The following is a 22,195-nucleotide window of genomic DNA, read 5'->3' as shown; positions in this document are numbered from 1 at the left end:
TGAAAAGACTCCCGGAGAAAAACTGGCAGCACCTCCGCAAGAAAATAATAGAAGTGAACAGTTACTGGGGTCAAAAGCCTTTTATAGGCAAATCAATGGTTCAGATTAACTAGCCCTGTTGCCAATCTGTGATATTTGGCACTTATCCAACGATTTTGTCAGGTGACGCACCTTCACCAGATTTGGCCACATCGGACTGATTGATTAATCGATGCTGACAAGTGGCACGCATCTATTTGATATTTTTAAAATTATCTTTTTTAATAATGATAGCAGGAAGATCTGACGAATCATGTTCAGAAAGATCTACACGTCTCTTCATTTTCAGTTAAATAATAAATTTTGATATTATCAAGATACGGCGTATTTATTTTTGAAGGCAAAAGTCGATAGATGTTTTTACTTTCCATGTCTGATATGATAACTACCATCTCGGACATAAGAAGTGGGGGGTAAAGTATTGGTGCACTAAACCAACCTCATGCCACATGGCATCATTACATGAGATCATTGAATTATCAACCTCAAAGTATAGAGTTACAGTAAATTAATTTGTTAATGAGTAACGAAATTGAAAGTTTACTGATCTGCAGGAAGGTACATCGATAATATGTATATCTGAAACATTAGGGGTTTCAGATAAGTTAATGATCGATCTTCTTTAGTGTACGTCGGTCTATAATCGATGTCAACTCCTATATTATCTATAACAATTATCTTATGGAGTTCATTTAGGATCTCTATAACTAAAGCTACAGCTGACTACCATCTCATACACAACTAACAGGTACAGCTAAGTATGACCTCACTTCCAGCTAATATAAACAGCTATGTTCCAGCTCATTTACAATTGGCTCTAACTGCCTAACCGCCTAACAAACTCCTTCAAAAGTCTAACAAACTCTGTAACGACCTCACCCACCTCTAACGACCTCTTCAACCCTTCTATAAATAGAGGATCAGGGATCCTCCGATGGTAAGTTCTAAGCTCAAACTAGAGTGAGATTTTGCCAATGAAAACTTTACCAGTTCTTGAACAAGAACTCTAGTTCCTACAAAGTCCAATCTCTTTAGTTTCACACAAATCCTTTTGCTCTTTTACTTTTTTTCACTACCTATTCTCGGGCTCAAGACTGACTTAAGCATTGGAGGGTCAAGAACCAGAGGATCTTCATTGATTTTTGACTTGTTTTACAAATTTTCTTAAGATCGGACTGCGATCGACCTCCAACTTAGTTTCGTTCGATTTCTCTATCCCAGATTTTGAGCCGCAGCAACAACATTATATTATATTATGTTACATTATAATAATATTATCTTAATATGATAATAATATATGACGTTATGTTACATTATAATAATATTTAGCCATGTAATAATACATTGCTTTGTTATATTATATAATATTATGTTATATTATTATGCTAAAATATATAATATTATATTACTATATTATAATAATATCATATTGCATTATAATAATATTATAATATCCAATATATTTATGTAATAATATATATTATATTTTGTTATACTCTACTATATAATGTTATGCAATGTCTTTTATAATTTTTTTTTTAATACCAAAAGCACCTCTTTCAGTTGGTTAATAAATAAGTGTAAAAGTTCATAATATTTTAGAAATATAATTATTAAATAATAAATAATTTTTGTAAAAACTATATTTTCCTAAAGCTCTAGTTCTCTGCTTCTCAAAGCATCAAAAACTGTGCTGCTAACAGCAATCCGAAATATGATCTTATTCTTTAAAATTAATATTAAAAAATATGAGAAAATATAAAGTCGGTCCTATGTGATATTTTATAGTCTCCGTCGACATGATTTTTGTTCATCCGCCTCATATTATTTATATCCTTTCACCATTGTTCTATCCCAATAACAAGCTCATATAAACGGAAAATCTGGTTGGTGTAGTGCGCACGTAACCGGGTGTAAAGGGTATAATTTCTCGATAATTTGGATCTGTCGCGAAGGACCGTGTACAAACGGCGAATGGGGTGGTGCCGCGAAGCAGCACTCCTCAACACGACGCTCTCCGGTTCCAGCAGCAGCCATAGAATCCCTTCTTCTCTTCTCCCATTCCTCTCCGTCCGACCGAGCGAGGTAGAGAGAGAGAGGGAGAAGAGAGATGGGAGCCTCATCGTCTACCGACCATGGCTCATCATCCCAAGACCAGCAGCAAGAAGAATCCCTCGCAGCCTCCACCGGATCCCTCCCGACCCTTCGGACCGCCTTCTCCAAACTCTCCAATCCCAATTCCTCCACCATCCCCCTCTCTTCTCTCCAGGTAATTCTCATACCTCGTCTATTTCTCTTCCGTATACTGTTATTTGATAGATCCCCTGCTCTTCTTTCTTGTTCTCAGGAAGCATTCTCTCTAAAAGTCGCAAACTTTGCTTCTGAATCGCCCCCAGTACCGGAGCATTTTCCCCAATTAGTGCTCAATCTTGGTCCGTCGATCGCCTCCATCTTATTCACTGCTGTTGATGGTACGGTTAGGGTTGATTGGGTTGGTTTCTTGAAAGGCTTCAATCGGTGCTGCGCGAGGATGCCCGTCTCATCATCTCTCAATTTGCTGTACAAGATTTACGCCACGGCGTGCGGAAAAGCCGGGATTCCGTGCAATTTTGAGTTTGATTCTGATGCTGATGATGGAAAGGTTGGCGGGTCGTTCGGGTCGGGCGAGTTGCTTATGCTTCTGTGGATGTGCTGGGTCATGGAGCAGGGGTCGAGGATTTCGAAGATGTGTAAAGGGGAGAAAGATGCTGTCGTGCTACCTAATGTGATCCATCTGATGCTGTCGGCGTTTGTGTCGTGTGGGGTGGTGGAGGATGACGAGAAAGTGTGGCATTGTGAGGTTTTGGGTGTTGATAAGAGTGTTTCGGTGCAGAAGCTTCAGAGTTGGGTCTTGACAACAGCTCCAGGCCTAGCAAATTGTCTTTCAAAATATGTACAAGAAAAGTTTCAAGCTTGCGCTGCTTCAGAGGTATGAAGGATTCATTTTTCAGTAGTTCACAGGCGAATTTAGGTAAAAAAAGAGCAGCTTGTTTATTTATTTTATGGGTAGGCATATCATGGCATATAAAATGTTTATTAAAGAGCATTAAAGATACTATCAAGTAACCATAAATGTACTTAAGGTGTTTCTTGGCATTGTCCTTCTTGTTTTTATTCTTTTTCTTCATGACACCGTCACAAATGACTGTGAAAAACTTATCCAATAAAAAGAACGTTACTAAAAGATCTCACAATCCAGTAAAAGTGGTAAAAAGCTAAGCTATTAAAACTTTCTTCAGTAAAATAGTTGATATTTAATTATGCAGAGTCAAGAATGGTCAGTTTATGAAATGTGTGAATAAACTATTAGTTGAAGCAGGTAGATAAATGATGGGATAGTAAATAAAATCAGATTAGATGAACTTTATCTGGTCATTGCATTGGATTGATTTGGTCTTGTTTTGAATTAGCTGTGGAAGATCCAAATCAAACATATTGGCACTCTTTTACTAAATAAAGTTTTATGTGTATAGTCTTGTCCCATGCTATGTATGGGTATCGACTGTATGTTTATGACTAAAAGATTGCACTAGCATTTGAGAGTGATATGTGGTATCACATTTTTACAAAGCTTCCTTTTATTAACACTAAAAAAGAAGACTGAAGGGAAATTTAACATAATCTTATTACACACTTAATTTCCTTTGGAATTCACAATGTCATTGTTTGTAAATATTTTATCTGGCTCCATGGCTGACAAAAATCCATGAGCCTGTGTCAAGTAATCTCATAAGACTAGGGCACCTCCAGTTAGTAGACTTCAATTAGTGCTAAGTGAAAGATTCCTAAAATATATGATATGCTCCATCTAATCAATTGCTTTCAGTAGTTCATTAATCAACATGATATGCCACTCCTCCTCTCTCCAGGAGAAAAGGAAAGACCAAAATTGTTAATAAATGAATACATGCATACATGTACATAAGAACAAAATGGGTAGGAACCTACCTATGGACTTGGAGGTCCACCTGCCCAGTATAGGGATTGATACATCCATCTTAATTTACTTTTTGAATTAGAGACTTGGAGATCTATGTTATTAACTTAAGAATTAGAGGTCCATTTTACTATTACTTGGTTCCAGGGCTAAAAAATGGTATAAGTTCCAATATCCATTTTCCTAAGCTTTTGGTTACTCCGTATTTGGTGTTCACTAATCCTGAGGCTCCCAAGCTGTTCCCAGCATCCAAATTTGGTATGCACTAGGGTCTTTGCCCTTTTGGGGGAAAAGATACTTTGAGAGTGTGAGTTTGAGCTCATCATGATTCTATCTGAAAGAAGATTTCACACTGCGAAGTATTGCGAAGCTGAAAAATATGCGTGATTTAGGTTCCATGGTTCAAAATTCTGTGGGAGTTTAGGTTCCAGGCTTTAAGTATCTAGAATCTGATATGGGCCACTAATGTCACTTGACTTTTGGATCCATGTTTGATATCGAACCATGTATCCACACTTTAGACAATCCAAATTTGGTGTTGGCCTGAGGCATTCATTTTCTTTCTGGTTCCAAGGCCAAAAATTTAGTGCTGGAGAAGGTTCTAGATCTTATATGATCAAAATTTGGCATGAAATCATTAGTTCACTTTATTTGACAGAATTAATTTGATCCATCCATGCCCTTGGCATGATTAGGCTTTTGCCCAGTTTGAGTCAATAAGTCTTTGATTTATCCTTTAAACGTGTTGGAGGCATTTAACCTTAGGATTTGTGTGGCGAGCTTTGTGAGACTAATATATGTGATGCTCATTTTGGTTTGGTTGAGGTTGATGTTACCTTTAACATAATTTGGAAATTGCCAGCGTTTCCCCATCAAAATTTGATGGGTCTTACCCCAACAAAGCAGCACTTAGTTCTTGAGTCACTTGATTGTTCATATCTTGAGTTTGATATCAGTTAATGGTCATGGAGATATAGACTGCATAGCACATAGAACATGAAGCTTTTGAGTCATTGTTGAAGTTTAAAAGGCTTGTTTCCATTTTAGTGTCTTAATAGGCCTAGGTCTGTTTTTGCTTCTATGATTGGTTGAGTCATTGTTTCCATTTGATGATTAATGCGTCTGAGTCTAGTCAATTCTTCATGGGTTGAGCTTATTTTGTTTTACTGGGCATAAACCAGATAACCCAATTTTAATGATAATTATCACCATTTATCTATGGGGAATTCTAATGATTTTTGTTAGCAATAATTTGAGGCTTTAAGATCAGTTAGCAGTTTCAGCATGAAGAATTCATATTAAGACAGCCATTGATTATGCAGGCAGTAGACTGTTGTGATCTTTAAGCTAAAATTGATGTGATGCCAATCTGTTAAGGGTGCTCTGTGTGTGCGTGTGTTGGGTTGGGGGGGGAGGGGGGTACGCATCTCTGAGTGCATGCATGGACAAGTGAGAGTATACACACAAGCATTCATGTGTCTGTAGACTCTGTACCTTTTAGATATGGGGTTCTTGTATCTAAATGAGACATTGCTGGCTGCCTGTCCTGTCATCATATGGATAAAATCGGTATTTTTTAATTGATTTCTTTTAATCTAAATTTTAGTTGTTTTTGAACAGGACGTGATGGATTCCTCTAATTCTTCAGCTGATAATGGTTGCACCAGCGACACCTATGATACATATCTCCTAACACGGGGAAGGGCATGGGCAATATCTCTCATTATGAGGGACAGACTGAGTGAAGAATTCTTAAGGGCATCTTTTCTAGGAATAGACTCTGGAAACCTTCTATATAGGTTGGTCATCACCATCTCTTTATCATATGTGGCTATAAAATTGTTCTTTTTTCTTTTTTAACAAATTCTTCTTCTACATGCCTGCTTTTTTGAAAAGTGATCCTTGTGAGTACAATTTCTGCTGTAGAATGCTGATTGCTGTCTGCTCACTCTTGCATCATCATGTTTGTGAGTTAACGTGTTCAGTGTGCGGCCCATTGATTTCAAACTTTCAGTCAGAAACAATTCATTATATTTTATAGTCCATGATGGTTGCCCTCTAGTTTTTTATGAGGAAAAACAGTTGTTCAATGTCATGGAAACTTTCAATTAAAACTAGTTTTATATTGGAGTCAAAGAGTCTGTAGTTACATGGACCATCTTGAGAGGTTGGCACATTGCTATTATTATAGGCGAAGCTTGAACATCAAGACATACAGAAAGTTGACATGTAGAACTGAGAGACATTGACAAGGATAGATCTTATGTATCAACTCAAAGGGAGAAATCATTGCATTATGTGATATAGATGTTGAATTAATGGTTGTTACTATATATACTTGTAAGCGCAAGCTCAGATTGTACATTTGTGAGTAGACAATCTCAACAAGCATTTTATCTGAAGGCTAAATGAAAGGAAGCTCCATCAGAATGACATTAAAGCCAACAAACTTCAATGAATGTGCTTCAAGATTAGTGGTGGTTATTATGAGGAATATTAGTGTTTCTGCAGTGTATATTTCAAAAGGAGACTACTTGCTTGCCTTAAACATGTAACGTTGGGCAATATGGATTGTTTGGAAGACTGATAACAAAAACCAACATATCAAGTGCTAACAACCAGGACATATATACACCTTTTCTCTTTGTTATGTGAAGGTTCTGAAGCAAAAGTATATTAATTAGAAATGCTTAGGTCTAGCCCATGTTGCATCATCTAGTAGGGCATAGCTACAGTTGCATAAGCTGGATCTATGATTTGATGTATCAGCAGAGTGTGATCATGGCTCTCTGAGTTGTACTATCGTGGTGATGTTTAAAAAAACTGAAAAGGACACAGAAGTATAAGGTTTGGAGGGATTTGTATGCAGGTCAATTTATTGATGGAGATGACCCTTTCATTTAACAATAAAGTGCTGACTTAAGGTTGTGATATTGTATTGATATAATTCCATATCACAGAGGTACTTCATACCTCTTATCCTCAATTTTCTTCTCTTATTTTTCTTATTTATATAGCATGACATGTTATTAGAGTAATGGTTCTACTTGCCTTGGTTATTTGCTAATGTACCTGCTCTCATTCAGTTTAATAGATATAGATATTCTATAACCTAAGTTCCCATAAATTGCCCATGCATTTTTCTCTTGTTTTACGTGCAAGTATATATACTTTTTTGCACCTTCACTGGATATGTATCGATTTGAGTTTCTTCTTTTGTTCACATGTATCTCACAGGAGCACCAATGTAGGCTGCCTTTTATTCATTAAGTCTATTTCCTCCTCCACTTGGTCTTCCTAGTTATTGAACAAATTATTATTTATTTAGAACATAAATTTTTCCTTAAAACCAGAGAATTTTTTTGTTATCCTTAAAATATATATCATTATAACAAGACCTATGCTAACAAGTCACTTCCTTTTTTGTGACTTGTGTTTTTTCCCTGAAGGAGGGCTACCTATGTAAAACTAATAAAGCATAGACAAAAAAAAAAAAAGAGAGTATAAAGCAGATTATCTTTAAGGAACCCTTAAAATGATATTCCAATGCATAATTTAAGTGGTATTAAACTCATATGTTGCATGTGTAGTTCTACCAAAAGATCAAGAAATAAACAGAGAAATGAAAATAAAAAGGAAAAAAAATTATGAAATGGGAAACCAAATTACCAGAGTAATGGACTACAACAAATATTAGGCATCTCTTAAAAATGAAATTAAAAAGCTTAAATGAATAGATAAATAAAGCTAGCAGAAACATAAAAAGCATCGTTTTAGAATAAAATAAATAATTAATGAATAGAAAGGCATGCATAGTGAGCAAAGTGAGAGAAAGATGAATAAAATAATCAGAAATGTATTTCTAATTAAAAGATGAACTTGTTTGCCAAAGTGAACCACAAAGTTTGCAGTCTCGACTGAGTGTTTGTACTTTATTATGCTTAGCCTTGTCAGATACCTGCTTATGATTGCCACCTATTTTTGTATTCAAAAATCAAAACTTTATCAACTATTGATTATTTATGGTTGCAATTCTTTGACTCTGTCTCCAGAATTACCCGTTTATAAAGATTTCTTGTTATGCTAGAAGTTAAAGCTCTTTCAACGACCAGTAAAGTATGGCAAAAATTTGATAAAATGTATTTTTTCATTATAAATACAAGACTCATAAGTTTGCATCAGTTACTTGCTACCATATGTTCAGTCATACCTCATATAGATTTCTTGCTACAAAGTTCCCTGAAAACTCTTAAAAATAGATAATAGCTTTCATGATTTTGTTGTTTTCCATGTGAAATCTTAAGTCACCTTTGTGTTTATAGTTGTTTCTTTGAAACTGGAGGTCAGTGTTAGATTATGTCATATTTACTGTTGTTAAAAGCTCAAGAAATGGTGGAGAATTATCTCGAACATTTATGGGCTGGTTACTAAAATGAGATTAGGCTTCCATTTCTAATTAACTATTGCTGTTAGCTTCTCTAACATTTGCCTCTTTTCATCAAAATCAACATCATCAAGGTGATGTTGATTTTCCCTTGTAATCAGTGTTGTAGTCATCTAGAAACCTCATCAATTAGCTTTATTTGTTAAAGCTTTAACCAATGACTCTTTAGCTTGTTGCTTTTTAGGCAGTGGATGGAAGAGTATGTGCCCCACACCTCTGAGCACAAGGAGTAAGAACACTCTATGATAAAATCTTCATTGCAAGCCCATTCAATTTAAAGCACATGAATCATTCATTTTTCACCAACCTATTAGACTCGTTATGTCTTCCTTTAGTGGCTTCAAGTCAAGCAATTTTTATTAGTCAACGTGAAAACATCAACATAACTATTCTGAACTTCAAGTTCACTTTTTGGATTGCATCTTTTGTTTTGGTGTAGGAGGCACCACCCTTATCTCCGATTCTTTGAGATTAGATTGTGTGGCATTAGAATGCTATCAAGGCAGTGAAGAGAAACATTCAAATTATCTCACTGATTAACAAGCATATCATGAACTATTTGATAAACAATTGGATCATCAAAAGGTGCTTTTATAATGGATATCAGCATCATATCCATATATCCATAGGGTTCCTTAATGACACCTTCATTGGAACCAGCAAACTTGAACATCGCATGGATGGACTTTGAAAAGTTTAGAACAAACGTCGCCTTGACCACAAGATACTTCACTGTTAGAGACCTTGTCATGCTCCTCTTCATATCCAAATTTTCTTGTTACTGCCTATTGGTTCCTTGTAACCATAAACATTAAAACCCTTCTAATAATTAGCAAACAATGCATTATTGGATAAGGATGGCCTGACCTTGTTTTCTTCATGTTCAGCAGAGGAAAATCAGTATAATCCTCAAAATGTACTAACATGAGATGTGATTCTTGAAGTAGTGATAAATTTTATTTCTCTTACATAGTGCCTCAATAAAAAGGAGAGCAAGATGCTTGGAAATTGATGTATCTTTCATAATGGACTCAAGGTAGAAGTCAAACATCATAATGAGAATATGTGAGGGTATCTTTTTTCAGTTGTGTAACTGACAGCTTTGCAACTAGATGTATTGTTAGTTAGGACTTAGACAATTTGATTAACCCTGAATGAATCAATTACTGTTAGAATGAGCCTTCCATTATTTTCACTTATCTTATCAAAAAGAGATAAAATTAAGAGTTGCCATCAAAGATTACTAAAATATTTGCTAGGGTCTGGATTTGTTAATAATTGCTCACCAATCCTAGACAATTGAGACCTGATAGCAAGGTTGGCCCTGTTGATACCAGATCTTGTACCAATAACATGCTGGTATAGTGTTGATATGCTCAATATTAGGGTTGATTCAGCAAACTGAGACTGATTATACGCTCCATACCATGTCTTGGTTTGGTCGGGACGACACAGTTTGTCTGATATGGTGCAATATATACAGGTATGGTGAATCTTGCCCCATAGTTTGACCATTATTCTTAAATAAGAACAAGCTCATTTTCAACTAATGTACTGCAACACCATCAAGGAAATGTCCACAATGTCACCAAACAATAAGGGCAATGGAGGAATTTGTTTGCAACATTTGTTGCCATAGGAATTTTTCAATAGTTCATATTCTCTTGTAAGAACCCTTTATTGGGCATCTTGAAGGGCAGGCAGCACAAGGACTATCAAATAGTAGTAGGCCAGTCCCTTGCTGAAGAATCTTCTTCACAAGCATTTGGCTTCCTAAATGGCTGGCACAGATGGTACCATGTGCTTGATCGACGACTTGCTTTGCTTCAGTATTGTCGCGGCAGCTTAAAAAATACAATATGGAGAGAGAACTTTTAGGAGAAAAAAGATAGATAGAGATTAAAAAAAATATTTGAACAAAAACCAAAATGGAGCAAGTTAGCACCTGCACCATTAATTTTTCTTCAGCATTTTTCTCTTCCAACCTTACTCTGAACTGGTTTCTGATCCAGAGGGCAAGGGGAATGTTTAACAAAAAGCAGTAAGATGTTAATTCCAAAATTGCATAGTTCTTGATATTAATGGCATGCTAAATTCATGTTGTGAAATCACCTTTGCTGAAATAGATTGTCATGGTAGGTTACAACCCTCCTAATTATGGGCCACTAAAAAAATACCCTTGTGATAGACATGGTAGACCTAAGTAAGAAAATGAGTTTGCCCTTATTAAAAGCAAGTGGTTTAACTTTTGGGATCTTGATTATCCATATTTTCAGACAAATATCAAAAACCAGAACCAAAAAGATATACTGGTAGCATCTGATGGTAAAGCTCTATTAATAGATGGACCAACAAGAATGTTATAGAGCTTCTTCTAAAAGAAACTGATTTGTTAGGCCCTACAAGGTTGTTCAAGTAATATAACAATGTATTTGATTGCAAAGCTGCTGATTACATAATTGAAAGAAAATGCCTCACATGTTTTGGTTAGAATGCATGACACATGTGCAAAGTCTATAGATGGAAGGAAACAACTTCCGAGCATCTTGCTTTCCTTTTACAATGCATATGTACAATAGGAAAGAAAACTGTCAAGCACATGAGCATAGCTCATGCTAGTGCATGATTAGAATTTGTTCTAATCTTAATGTGAAAGTAGAGAAAATTGTACTTGTTCGTCATCATTTGGTCATACATCATTTCTAACTGATGAAGGGGTTTCGGTATCATTGGATATAAACAATACGTGATCAAAAATGAGGAATAGATATAATTAGGAGCAGGATGAAGAGTCATGAACTATCATATGCTATGAATTTTGGGCTTAAACAAGGTTTACTCTAAACATCACAAAGTTCATCCATGTGAAGAACAAGTTGCTAATTCTGATAACTTATTACTCAGAAAGCTATGGAAGAATGAGTATGATGCTAGATTTCATTAAGAGAGATCTTCTTGATGATCTAATTACTTTCAATTAGTACATAACATTGTCATTATTCAATGGTATATGTTCAGTGTTCCTTTCCCTTGCATTGCTTACACTCTAATGCCTGAGTATTACACAAAGTTAGTCTGGTGCTTTCAACATCAAAAGGCAACATGTTGCAATCTAATCACTTATCTTGAATTATAAAAGTTCCACCTTGATGCTTTGCTAAGAATGTCTCATTATCCAAAGATATTTAACCAACTTCTTCAGCAATGGAGTATTTACTCAGCTAGAGTCATCAAAGTCTGACATATTGTGAGTTCTAGAGTTTGGGATATGTATGGTGCAAGTGCTTCAATATTGCATGGGCCTGCAATAAGAGTTGTATCAAAGAATGTCAACACTTGTTGTGCTTAAAGATTTTGGAGTACATCTTGTATCCATAATCTAATGACCAATTAAACTTAACATTAGTCAAGTCAAATCTTTAGTTTCCATACATTATAACTCAAGGTTATTGACGAGGTTTCAAGATGGAAAGGGCATTGATTTTAAGAGATATTGCACTTGCTTGGGTTATGTTGATGTTGACAGCACTAAGTTATTAAGGGTGATGGCTGCAACATGTTGATTTAGAGGCAGAAGACTTATTTCATGTTGGTTTTTTTCCCAGAGCGCTTAAAAATAATTTGGCAACATTTCATGAACTTCGAGCAGTAGTAGAAGCAAGGTCTGCAAAATTGGTACTGGTCCCTATATGGTACCCAAACACATTGTGAATCAAGTATTGATACGGTGCATACACTGGTACTGAGAACTGGTATAGGTGTGTATGGAGTCTCAATACTTTGATAGTACGGTATGGTATCCGGTGCTGCAGTATGGTCTGGGACAGCAAATTGTCAGTAGATGACACAATCTAATAGTGGCCTTTCAGCATATATGGAGCAAAGTCAATCATAATGCTACCTTAAGATTTACGTGCAAAATGATAATGAAAGTAGTTAAAGTCATGACATGTTCTATATCAGTTTTCTGGAGCAATATGTAGCAGCAAATGTTTATGATGTATGAGTTTTGTGGAACACTTTCCAGTAAGTATTTTTGGCAATCTTTATGAGTCCAAGGTTTTAAAATCATAATAGAGATCAAAGTTCGCTGTCTCGGTACCAGATCCCATATTAATACCATCCTATAGTGTTGGTATTATAATACGGCACGAGACAGCAAGGCATATCAAGTGATGGTATGGTATGAGACTGCAGACTGGTTTAGTACTAGTACACTATGCCCAGTATGGTTAAACTCGACCCATACTACTTGCAATTATGAAAGTATGTAAGCGATAGGTATAATATTGACACATGGTACCAATTTGTACCTAAGCAGAAAAGATAGTCTAAAAGCACTTTCTCAGTATGCAGTGGTATGGGGTCAATGTGGGGCTTCTTTTTTCCTCTTTTTTTTTTTCTTTTTTGGCGGGGGAGGGGGGAGTGGGGATGGCCCTATGCGAAGACAGCAGCACTGGCTCTATGAAGTCTAAATTGAATCTTTCTGTTGGTTTTCTCGTGAATAAGAAATGTTGGGTGTGGTGAAGCAAGCACTTCTAGCTGTTTCGCTTGCTTCTTTCTTATTGTGGCAGCTATTATGGTGTGGCGGAAATTAACAAAAAGACGCCGTTTGAATGCATGCCACTGACTTGAAGTTTGCAAGGAACTATGAAGGGCCTTTTGTGGATTAAAGCCATTCTGTAATTGATTTCTCCAATGACCTAGCCCAGTAATCAGCCGTGCTAGCATGCACACTATTCTTCTTTAGAATAGTTCGTAGATACGGTAGTAGAGGTGAAGGAGTGCCATGTTTTAGCAGCGAATTAGGATTTTTTTTCCTTCTTTTTCGTCTGATAAATGGAGTAGCAGAAATTGGACCTAAGGCAATGACGCTTGTCCACTGACTCTCTAGAAGCGGGTGCTGGGCATCAATCCTTGATCATATATCCAGTTTGTTTTCATCTTTTTTAAAAGAGTTTTAACTTCTAGTGGAATGAAAATTTGTTGTAAGCTAGCAATTTAAAATATAGGAAAAAAGAAGTAGTTTGATTAAAAATCCAAATTTAATATGTTCTTATATTTTTATGGAGGGGTTACATACAGAGGGATGCATGCGCTCAACAATAATACACCAAAAAAACAAAAAAGAGAAGAAAAGATAAGAAACAAGGAGGGGGAGGGGGTCAGTTAAAAGAACCGTTCATTCTGTTCCTGTTTTCAATTGTCAGTGCCTCATTGGTATATTGCTTCAGATCGTTGGAATCAGTACATCAATAAAGAAAACTTCATAAGCTCATCTTTAAGAAATGGAACATTTTTCCTTCTCTCTGTTTCAAATGAAGTTTTCTTCCTCTTCAACAAGCTTATGCAGCAGAGAAGGGAAACTAGAATTTAACAACTCGAACGTTGGTCAAAGATTTAAAGTAGTGGAGCATCAATGAGTTACCTGGATATGAAATTTGATAGCCATTTAATTTGTTGTGTGCCCATTTGGGTGGGGAGAGGGTCCACTCCTCATTCTCAAAGCCACTTTTATGAAGGGATGGTTTCTTCTTGTTGTATGTTGGATCAACAAGAAGAAAGAAAAGGTACTTTGAGCCAAGGGTTTTATCAAGGTCAATGGATTCTAGATTCATCTAGTGATGGTGTTGCACCCAATACTATAACAAAAAGTTATACAATGGCTCTAGAGAGCTATTTCATCCAGTTTTACAGGTTGAAGCCACATAAGCTATCAATGACTTTTAAGATGTATACTTGGAGAAAGATTCTGATTCATTATTAGAAATCGAGATAGCATTATATATCCAGTAATGATGGATCGTTCTTTCAAGCCTATAAATATCCATTAAAGAAGATCCTTTCAAGTCTTATTCTTATCTTGGGGTGGTGTTACAAGTTAGTGGTCTGTAAAGCAGCATCAAAGCACTATCTGATAGAAATGCATGCATTAGTCCTGATAATGCAGTGCCTGTTTAGTCTCAACAAAGAAAGTAGTCTGCAATGATACCAAGCCACTTGGCATGGTTGTGAAGTGTCTGGTTGTCTAAGACTTCTGTAACATTTGAACCCTAAAATGAGTTCTGGAGGGTTTAGTGAGGTTTGTTACACTACTTTAAAATTTTAATGGTAGAGTTTGTCTTTTAAATGCAGTTCACCTACATTTTCCGACAGCCTTTCTTTCATCCAATGTAAGTCCTTTACAAAGTAATGATAAAACTGATTCTTGATTTTAGTGGAGGATGAAGCTTTTCATTTTATGGATAAGGCTTAACGAGCTGCACAAAATCCACACGCCACCGCCCTGCCCCCCTTCCCCCCTTTATATTTCTGGAAATCTATGGCATATTATTTGATAAAATAGAATGGGGTGGTTTGCATTGCACTAGCTCCTGGAAACCTGGATGGTGGATGTTTTTGAGGTACCTCTGCAAGATTACATGACTAATGACTAAATGAAGTTCTGAGTCTGCACAAAGCTGATGCTTCTCTAAGCAAGAGGGTCAAGGCTGAAAATTCCTGCTGGTACACTCTGCAGTATGAGAAGAACCTTGTTTTTCTTAGAAATTGGAAGCAAAAGAATTCTCAAAAGTTAACATACAGGATGCTTGAACTTTGTCTTACAATCCCTTCACAATAGATAATGGAAGAAGATGCTATCCTTACCAAGTTTACTTTATCAAGTGAGCAGATAATATCTTATTTGCTTCAAGTTATATTACTTCCTCTCTCGCACCTAAAAAAATGACAATTTGATTTAGCGTATATTTCTTGAGCTATTTTCCCCACATTCTTGATGCACCTGTTTATTGATACGATGACATGCATTGTATTGGTTGATGTGTTGTTTGTGATTGCGCTGGCATGACATGCAACTGTAATTATTTAAGTTTCCACTATGCATCTAGAAAAGTTGCATCTCTCACTATAGCATATTCATTTCTTGAATTATGTTCCCCGCATCTTTGTTTCACCTGTTTATTGCTGAAATAATCAGAATTTTATTAGCTAATGTTTAATTCATGCTAGTTCTGCCATGTCATGCTATCATAATGAATTCACAACTTCCACTTGTTTCTTCTGACAGAAGTTGTCAATTTTGAAAGAAATGCACGTTACATTTTCTGTTAGATGTTCACTTGCAGGTCATCAATTCATGGCAAGGGATTGAGCAGGTTCTGGTCTAACATTGAAGGATATAATGGGTCCTTGATGATTTTACTTTCTGCTAATTCAGCAGATGCCTCTGAGGGAGACAGCAGCACTGGAAGATGGGTGATTGGTATACTAACTACTCAGGGATTTGAAAATAAAGATGCATTTTTTGGAACATCCGGACATCTTTATGCTATCAACCCAATTTTCCGTGTGTTTTCACCTTCTGGTAGGTTTTCAAGAAGATATTTTTCTGTTTCCAAATTATTTCCAAATTTTACTGTGAAGGTAAAGGATTCCTAGATGTTACCAAGCAGGAAAGGAAAAGAACTTCATATATTGTCACCTGCATCCAACTGTAAGAGTATATGAACCAAATCCAAAGCCTGTTGGCTTGGCATTTGGTGGAAGTGTAGGAAATGAGAGGATTTTTATAGATGAAGATTTTGCTCGAGTGACACTTCGTCATCATGCAGTTGACAAAACTTACCAACATGGCTCTCTTATTCCCAGTCAGGTTAGTACTTAAAATGCAGAGCTCTTACGATTGGCATCTTTTGTTGCTTACTTTCTGGCACTGATGTTCTGGATGTTTTACCATTTTTTACATATCGCAACATGAACAGTTGAATCATAGAGACTCAGTGCAACATAGAATATTTAATGCCTTCCCAGATTGCTTTGGTTTTATTTTCTCACTCTAGATGTAGTATGAATTGGATAGAATATATTTTGTTGACTGATGTATGACTTCACATCAATCTTATTTCTATCCAATGTACTCGTCTAATGGTGTACTGGTTCTTCTAATGAATTTACGTTTAGCCAGTTCCTGATGAACATTCTTTAAATGAAAAATACAATATAGTAATATGGTAAGGAAAAGTTTTGTTTTTGGGGAAAAAATGGATTCCTTTGATTGGGTATCAGTTAGGTACCCTATGCCCAGCTATCATCTGATATATGGATTTAAAGAGCTGCAAAATATGCCTTGTCTCTAGGGGCGAAAGTGATATGGATATTATCCGTCCGGATTCATTTTCATATTTGAATCAATCCGGATATGAATAGAAATTTTAGGATCCAACTAATATCCGTATCTGTATCCATATCCCTCAAAGAAAAATGGATATGGATATGAATAGACAATTATCCGATCTATATCCGAATATCCGAATCTATATATAATCCTATATAATTTTATATAGTATTTGTTAACTTTTAAAAGAAATATACAACTATATAAATATGTTATTAACTTCATTTATCATCTATTTAGTAATATTTTTGATTCTGTAGTCATAAAGTTTAATTATCTAAGTAATATCTATAACTATATCCATACTTTCAGTATTCGAATTTTATCCGTATCTGTTTAAAATAAATATGGATATGAATTTTTGCATCCGAATAATATCCATATCCGTATTTGTATTCGTCAGACAAAACAAATATGGATATGAATATGATGGTATCTGTTGGCTGCATGTTGTCGTATGATGCAGGGCTTTTTACCGGTTGAAGCTGTAGTTCTGGAGGTTGAAGTATGGGGTTTTGGTGGGAGGACTGCAAAAGAACAGCAGGATGCATACAAAAAAAGAGAGACACTTTTCAATGAACAGCGGCGAAAGGTTGGGTACCTAACCATGGTCGTGATCATATTTGTCGTTAATAGTGCTATGTTCATATCCTTTGTTTCTATCTCATCTATCAGGTTGATTTGAAAACTTTCGGCGGCTGGGAAGATTCCCCTGAGAAGATGATGATGGACATGATATCTGATCCAAATAAAGTTCAGCGAGAAGACCGGTAGATGAAATCATACTAAGGTGCTGAAGAAATATTTGTCCAGAATGGGGTATTGCATCTTCTTTTCAGCCCTAATAGGTCTGGTAGCAAATTTTGGTGCTAGGCCATCGATATAATCAACAATGAGATCCAATGTATTCTGAAGCGGAGAGCTGAACTTGCAAGTGAGATACCGCGAACATACGAGTTAATAATCTGATGATCAGTCTTCATTAATGTATTGTAAATTCCAGAGCTCTAATGTGCAAATGAGAGGTATAAGCATGTATTTATCAAAAGGACGATCTCCAGTGTTCAGTGCTGTATTTATATGACTGTTATGGTGAAGTCCAGCAAAAGGATACAGGCTGCCTTGCCCTCTCCCTATACTGGTTGGCATGCCTTGAAACCTGCAACCATTTTTCTGGCGGATTATGAAAAAAGGGAGAATGGGGACCGAGAAGGATTTTACAAGAAGACATTTTCTCTCCATTGGTACGTGATGTCTTCAGCCCCTGTTCTGCTGGCATGCTTATCTTCAAAACTTGACCATGATTTTGGCCGGTAGTTGAAAAAAAAAAAAAATTATGCAACTTTTCTTCAAAACTTGTTGCAAAAAGATTCAAAAACTCATGCAAGTTTAATTGCAAGGCTTAATTTGAGTTTTTTTCACGAATTTGTGGACCTGGCTTTCAAAATTTGTGCTGCCTTTCCTATGTAATCGGGCAAAATTACTGGGAGCAGGCATCCTGGACATTCGGTAAAATCCACTGTATTGTTGGTACGATTGATCTCATTTACTAAAGGGATGGGAAACCACCTTGTCACCATCACGAACCGTGTAAAAAATCCACAATTGGAATTAAAATTCTTCATTAAGGCAAGGAAGTCCTCCAAGCTCGTTGCTTCTACAAAAATGTTTTCTGAAAAGCAGTCAAAATTATCTCCTCTTGGCTCCTTAACGGGGCATGGTAGAAGTTCAAAAGAATGTGATAGACTCGCCATAGTCTCTAGCTCGCCTAAGATGCTTCCTTCAGCTTAATGTTTTTTGTCACCAAGGGTACAATGAGTCGAGCAATTTGCAAGCTATTTGAACTCAATTTTGATCCAAACTTGGTTCGATTAGATTGTCATCAAGCTCGAGTCATTCAAATAGTTCACTTGAAAACTTGCAAGACTTATCAAATATATTTATTTTTAATAATATTATTTTTTATTTAAAATATAATAATATGTTATATTTTGTTTTAACCATATGTTTAATTATCATCAAGATTTGAATTTAAGTTCAAGTATAGTTCCACTGGTATTTGAGTCGAGTCGGTTGGGACTGTGGATCACCTCCACCACTATGGTTGATAACACCTTCAAAGAGGGCTAGGTCATCGCCATCCTTGGAGGAGATGTGGATCTCGAGGAGGGTTGGGTCATCATTTCCATAGGTGGTGAGATCATTGGTGTTGGTTAAAATGAGGTGGAGGAGGATAGCTGCCTTTAGGTCTTCCATGACAGTGGTAATATCAGTGTCATCATTAAGGCTACAAATGGATCAAGTTGATCCGTGATCCGACCCAATTAGATCCGACCTGGTTAGACTCGATCCGAATCTATTTAAAAGACCCATGGAGCCGGGTCGGGTTCAAAAATTGGACCCGTTCATTTTTCTGGGTCGGATCTGGATTTTCTGAATTTGGATCCGATCCGACCCAACCCGTGGAGATTTTTGGATTAATTTGGATTTCAAGATATATGACCCGATCCGATCTGAACCGGATCTAAATATAAGACCCGAACTCCGTTAGAATGACTCATCCAAATAAGAATTTGAGTTTGGGCCAAAAGAGTGACTTATCCAAATTTTTTTTTAAATTTCTTACTAAAATCTTTAATACTGTCACACTATCACAAGATCATTAATGCACTGCACAAGAAATGTCATTCTTACAGCTAATCTCGAAACTATTCTAAAAGTCCTTCCACAAACACAAAGTAAACTGGGGACATACCAACAGTTGTTTATAATTAAAATATCCAGTTACTTCTTTACTGTTGTACATTACTATTACCTTAGGGATGGTATACAATATCCACTATCAATGGTGAAGTGAGAAGACGTGGGAAGAGAGGAGAGAATATTTATATGAAAAGATAGATATGGCCATGCTATTTTGCTGTCGATGTGACCTCTAATTTCACTTTATGTAGATTTTTAAATCCATGACCCGATCCGATCTGAATTAGACCTGAACCGAACCCGCATTTCATGGATTGGAACTGAGTTATATATGGACCCGATCCGATCCGAATGATCCAATGGGTCAAGAAATTCGGCCATGGACCCGACCCGATGCGATCCAATTTTTTATTGGGATGGGTATGGGTCCAATATCAAGACCCGATCAAAAAATCGGGTCGGATCAGGATCACTCAAGACCCGGTCCGACCCGACCCATTTGTAGGCCTAGTCATCATTGAGGAGGAGAGTCACCCTCAAGTCATCCATGTCCGTGATGATATAGGTGTCACATATAAGGAGGAGGAGAAAGACCACCTTCAGGTTGTTCATGGTAATAGTGATGTGTGTAGCCACAGAGGAGGAGGTTCATGGTGGCGGCGATGCAGGTGTCACTATAAAGGATATTGAAGTCATGCGTGATAGCAAGTGATGATGATATAAAGGCAATGGAGGTGACTTGGTCCCATTTTGTTCAGAAAATAGTAAAATAAAAAGACAGGAGATATCTTGACCATTCATTTTATGAGGGTATTTAGAAAATTTTATTCTTAAGAGGTTAACAACAAGTTAAATACAGATTGATAGTCTTCCTTATCTTTTATTATTTTTCTTATAAAAAATTATTTTATTATTTTCTAAATGAAACAGAGACAATCCACCTCTTCTATCTCCACCATCCCAAAGCCATCATCATTGGCCATCATGCATGACCTCAACTTCCTACATGGCAACACCCGCATCACTATCTCCATGAACCTTCTCCGCCTCTATGGCAACACCTGTTAGAAAAGAATATAAACTATATATAATAAATTTATACACTACACATTAGAAATAATATGATAGGATTTTATCTCCAGCCATTATTGTTCAAGTAAAAGAGAAATAAACCACTCACAAGTAATACATTTTTAATATTAATAGGATTCTTCTATTCTACATCTTGCTGAACTTTTGCCTCTTTTGATGGGAAAACATATGCCTTATTTTATAGAGGCTAGACTAGGAACCCTCCTTCATGTTAAACAATCTTTTCACATTCCTTCCATCCTAAAACGTTAAAAACCATCATAAATTTCTTAACATTCCATATAAACCTTTTGCATTCCATAACTTATAATGGGTGATTAGCTATCTTTATTGCCTTAATGGATATATTTAAAATTTAAAATGGGAGTAAATACCTTATTAGCATATAAGCCACATAAAGTCGCATAGTGAGATATTTCTTACATTCCTCCACTTGGCCCACAAGACACATTATTCCTTTATAGGTGACGATAATCTTTATATGGCTAAAAATATTATCCATGCTAAATTATTGTAGAATTGCTCCTACTCAAATAAATAATTTCATTATACAAACCATAGCGATCATACTCAAAATGACGAGTATTTTCTTCCATATATTACAATTCATGAAACTCCCTAATTGAACACTTTATGAGCTTTAATTTCTTTATGAATCAACTTCTAATAAGTCATTTGGGTCCAACTTTACATATATCCATGGATATTAATATATTGCTCTTATGTATACATTTGTCACACCTTCGAATCTACGGATCGCGACAACCATCGCATACTTATAGAAAACTCTCTCCATAAGTATGCAAGACAACTAATCATAGTATCATAAAGCAATAATAGAATAAATAACTAATAAATTAACATTCAAACTTGATTTAAATAACTAAATCAAGTATCTTATAAAATAATATTTCAAAATCTTACACAAACATTAATGAATCTTAATCTAAAATAAAGGTATCAAGTTTTGCTTCTAATCGCTCTCCCGTAATAAATCCTCGAGTCAAGCTAATCATCTGAATTTATAAAATAGTAAAATATAGAGTAATGAGCTAGACAGTCCAGATATTAAAAATTTTAGTTAGATAAATTCAATAATAATAATATTCTGAAAATAAAAATATATGGTACATCAATTCAAAATTTCATTCAAAATATACAGTACCTTTTAATCAATAAGCATGCGAATCCAATCTTTTTAGAATTAAAATTTTATTCATAAATTAATTTCTTTCAAAATATCATGTTCATCTTGATAGTCATAAAATAAATAAAAGTGCTACTATATAATCTCTAGTGGCAGGATATTAAAGTACCAGTGCATAACCTTTACTGATAGATATCAAATTACTGATATTTAACCGCTCCATTAGTAGGTATCAAATTACCAATGCACAACTCTTACTAGCAGGTTATTGAAGTACTAATGTCTAGCTGCTCTACTACCAAGATATCAAAGTATCAACATTTATCGCTCTACTGATAGGATATCAAAGTATCAATAATTTAACCTCCACTGATAAGATTTTGATGCATAAAATGCTGTGAGTTAAAATCTATCTCAAATCAAAATATTTCTCTTAAAAATATATTTCATATTTCAATTTGAAAAGATCATAAATCATGCGACATCGAAATCAATTGGTATAATCTATATTAAATTTAATATGTTTGATCATCAATTACTTAATATTTTAGAAATGGGTATATATAGCAATTCCAAATACCATACATCAAATTTATAAATCATGAATAATTTAATATA

At 35.6% G+C, this 22,195-nt stretch overlaps 1 protein-coding gene across 1 annotated transcript; it reads left to right on the top strand.

The window, feature by feature from the left end:
- The first annotated feature begins 1,950 nt into the window (after positions 1-1,950).
- On the top strand, positions 1,951-17,683 carry LOC105054657 (uncharacterized). Its single transcript, XM_010936229.4, has 7 exons — positions 1,951-2,308; positions 2,387-3,007; positions 5,636-5,814; positions 15,587-15,825; positions 15,914-16,113; positions 17,102-17,227; positions 17,311-17,683. Exons 1-7 carry the CDS (start codon positions 2,150-2,152, stop codon positions 17,407-17,409), a joined length of 1,623 nt encoding a protein of 540 aa, XP_010934531.1. The 5' UTR covers positions 1,951-2,149; the 3' UTR covers positions 17,410-17,683.
- Positions 17,684-22,195: the final 4,512 nt, after the last annotated feature.

This window comes from Elaeis guineensis, chromosome 12, assembly GCF_000442705.2.
Source record: "Elaeis guineensis isolate ETL-2024a chromosome 12, EG11, whole genome shotgun sequence".
Classification (NCBI taxonomy): domain Eukaryota; kingdom Viridiplantae; phylum Streptophyta; class Magnoliopsida; order Arecales; family Arecaceae; genus Elaeis; species Elaeis guineensis.
Note: the sequence above shows the minus strand (reverse complement) of the source record. Positions and strands in the feature narration are given on the sequence as shown.

Bases quoted from the DNA above. Each gene is read 5' to 3' on its own strand.
- LOC105054657 (XM_010936229.4), top strand. From the start codon at position 2,150: ATGGGAGCCTCATCGTCTACCGACCATGGCTCATCATCCCAAGACCAG. The intron at 15,826-15,913 runs GTAGGTTTTCAA...GTTACCAAGCAG, and splicing joins CCGTGTGTTTTCACCTTCTG to GAAAGGAAAAGAACTTCATA. The intron at 17,228-17,310 runs GTTGGGTACCTA...CTCATCTATCAG, and splicing joins TCAATGAACAGCGGCGAAAG to GTTGATTTGAAAACTTTCGG.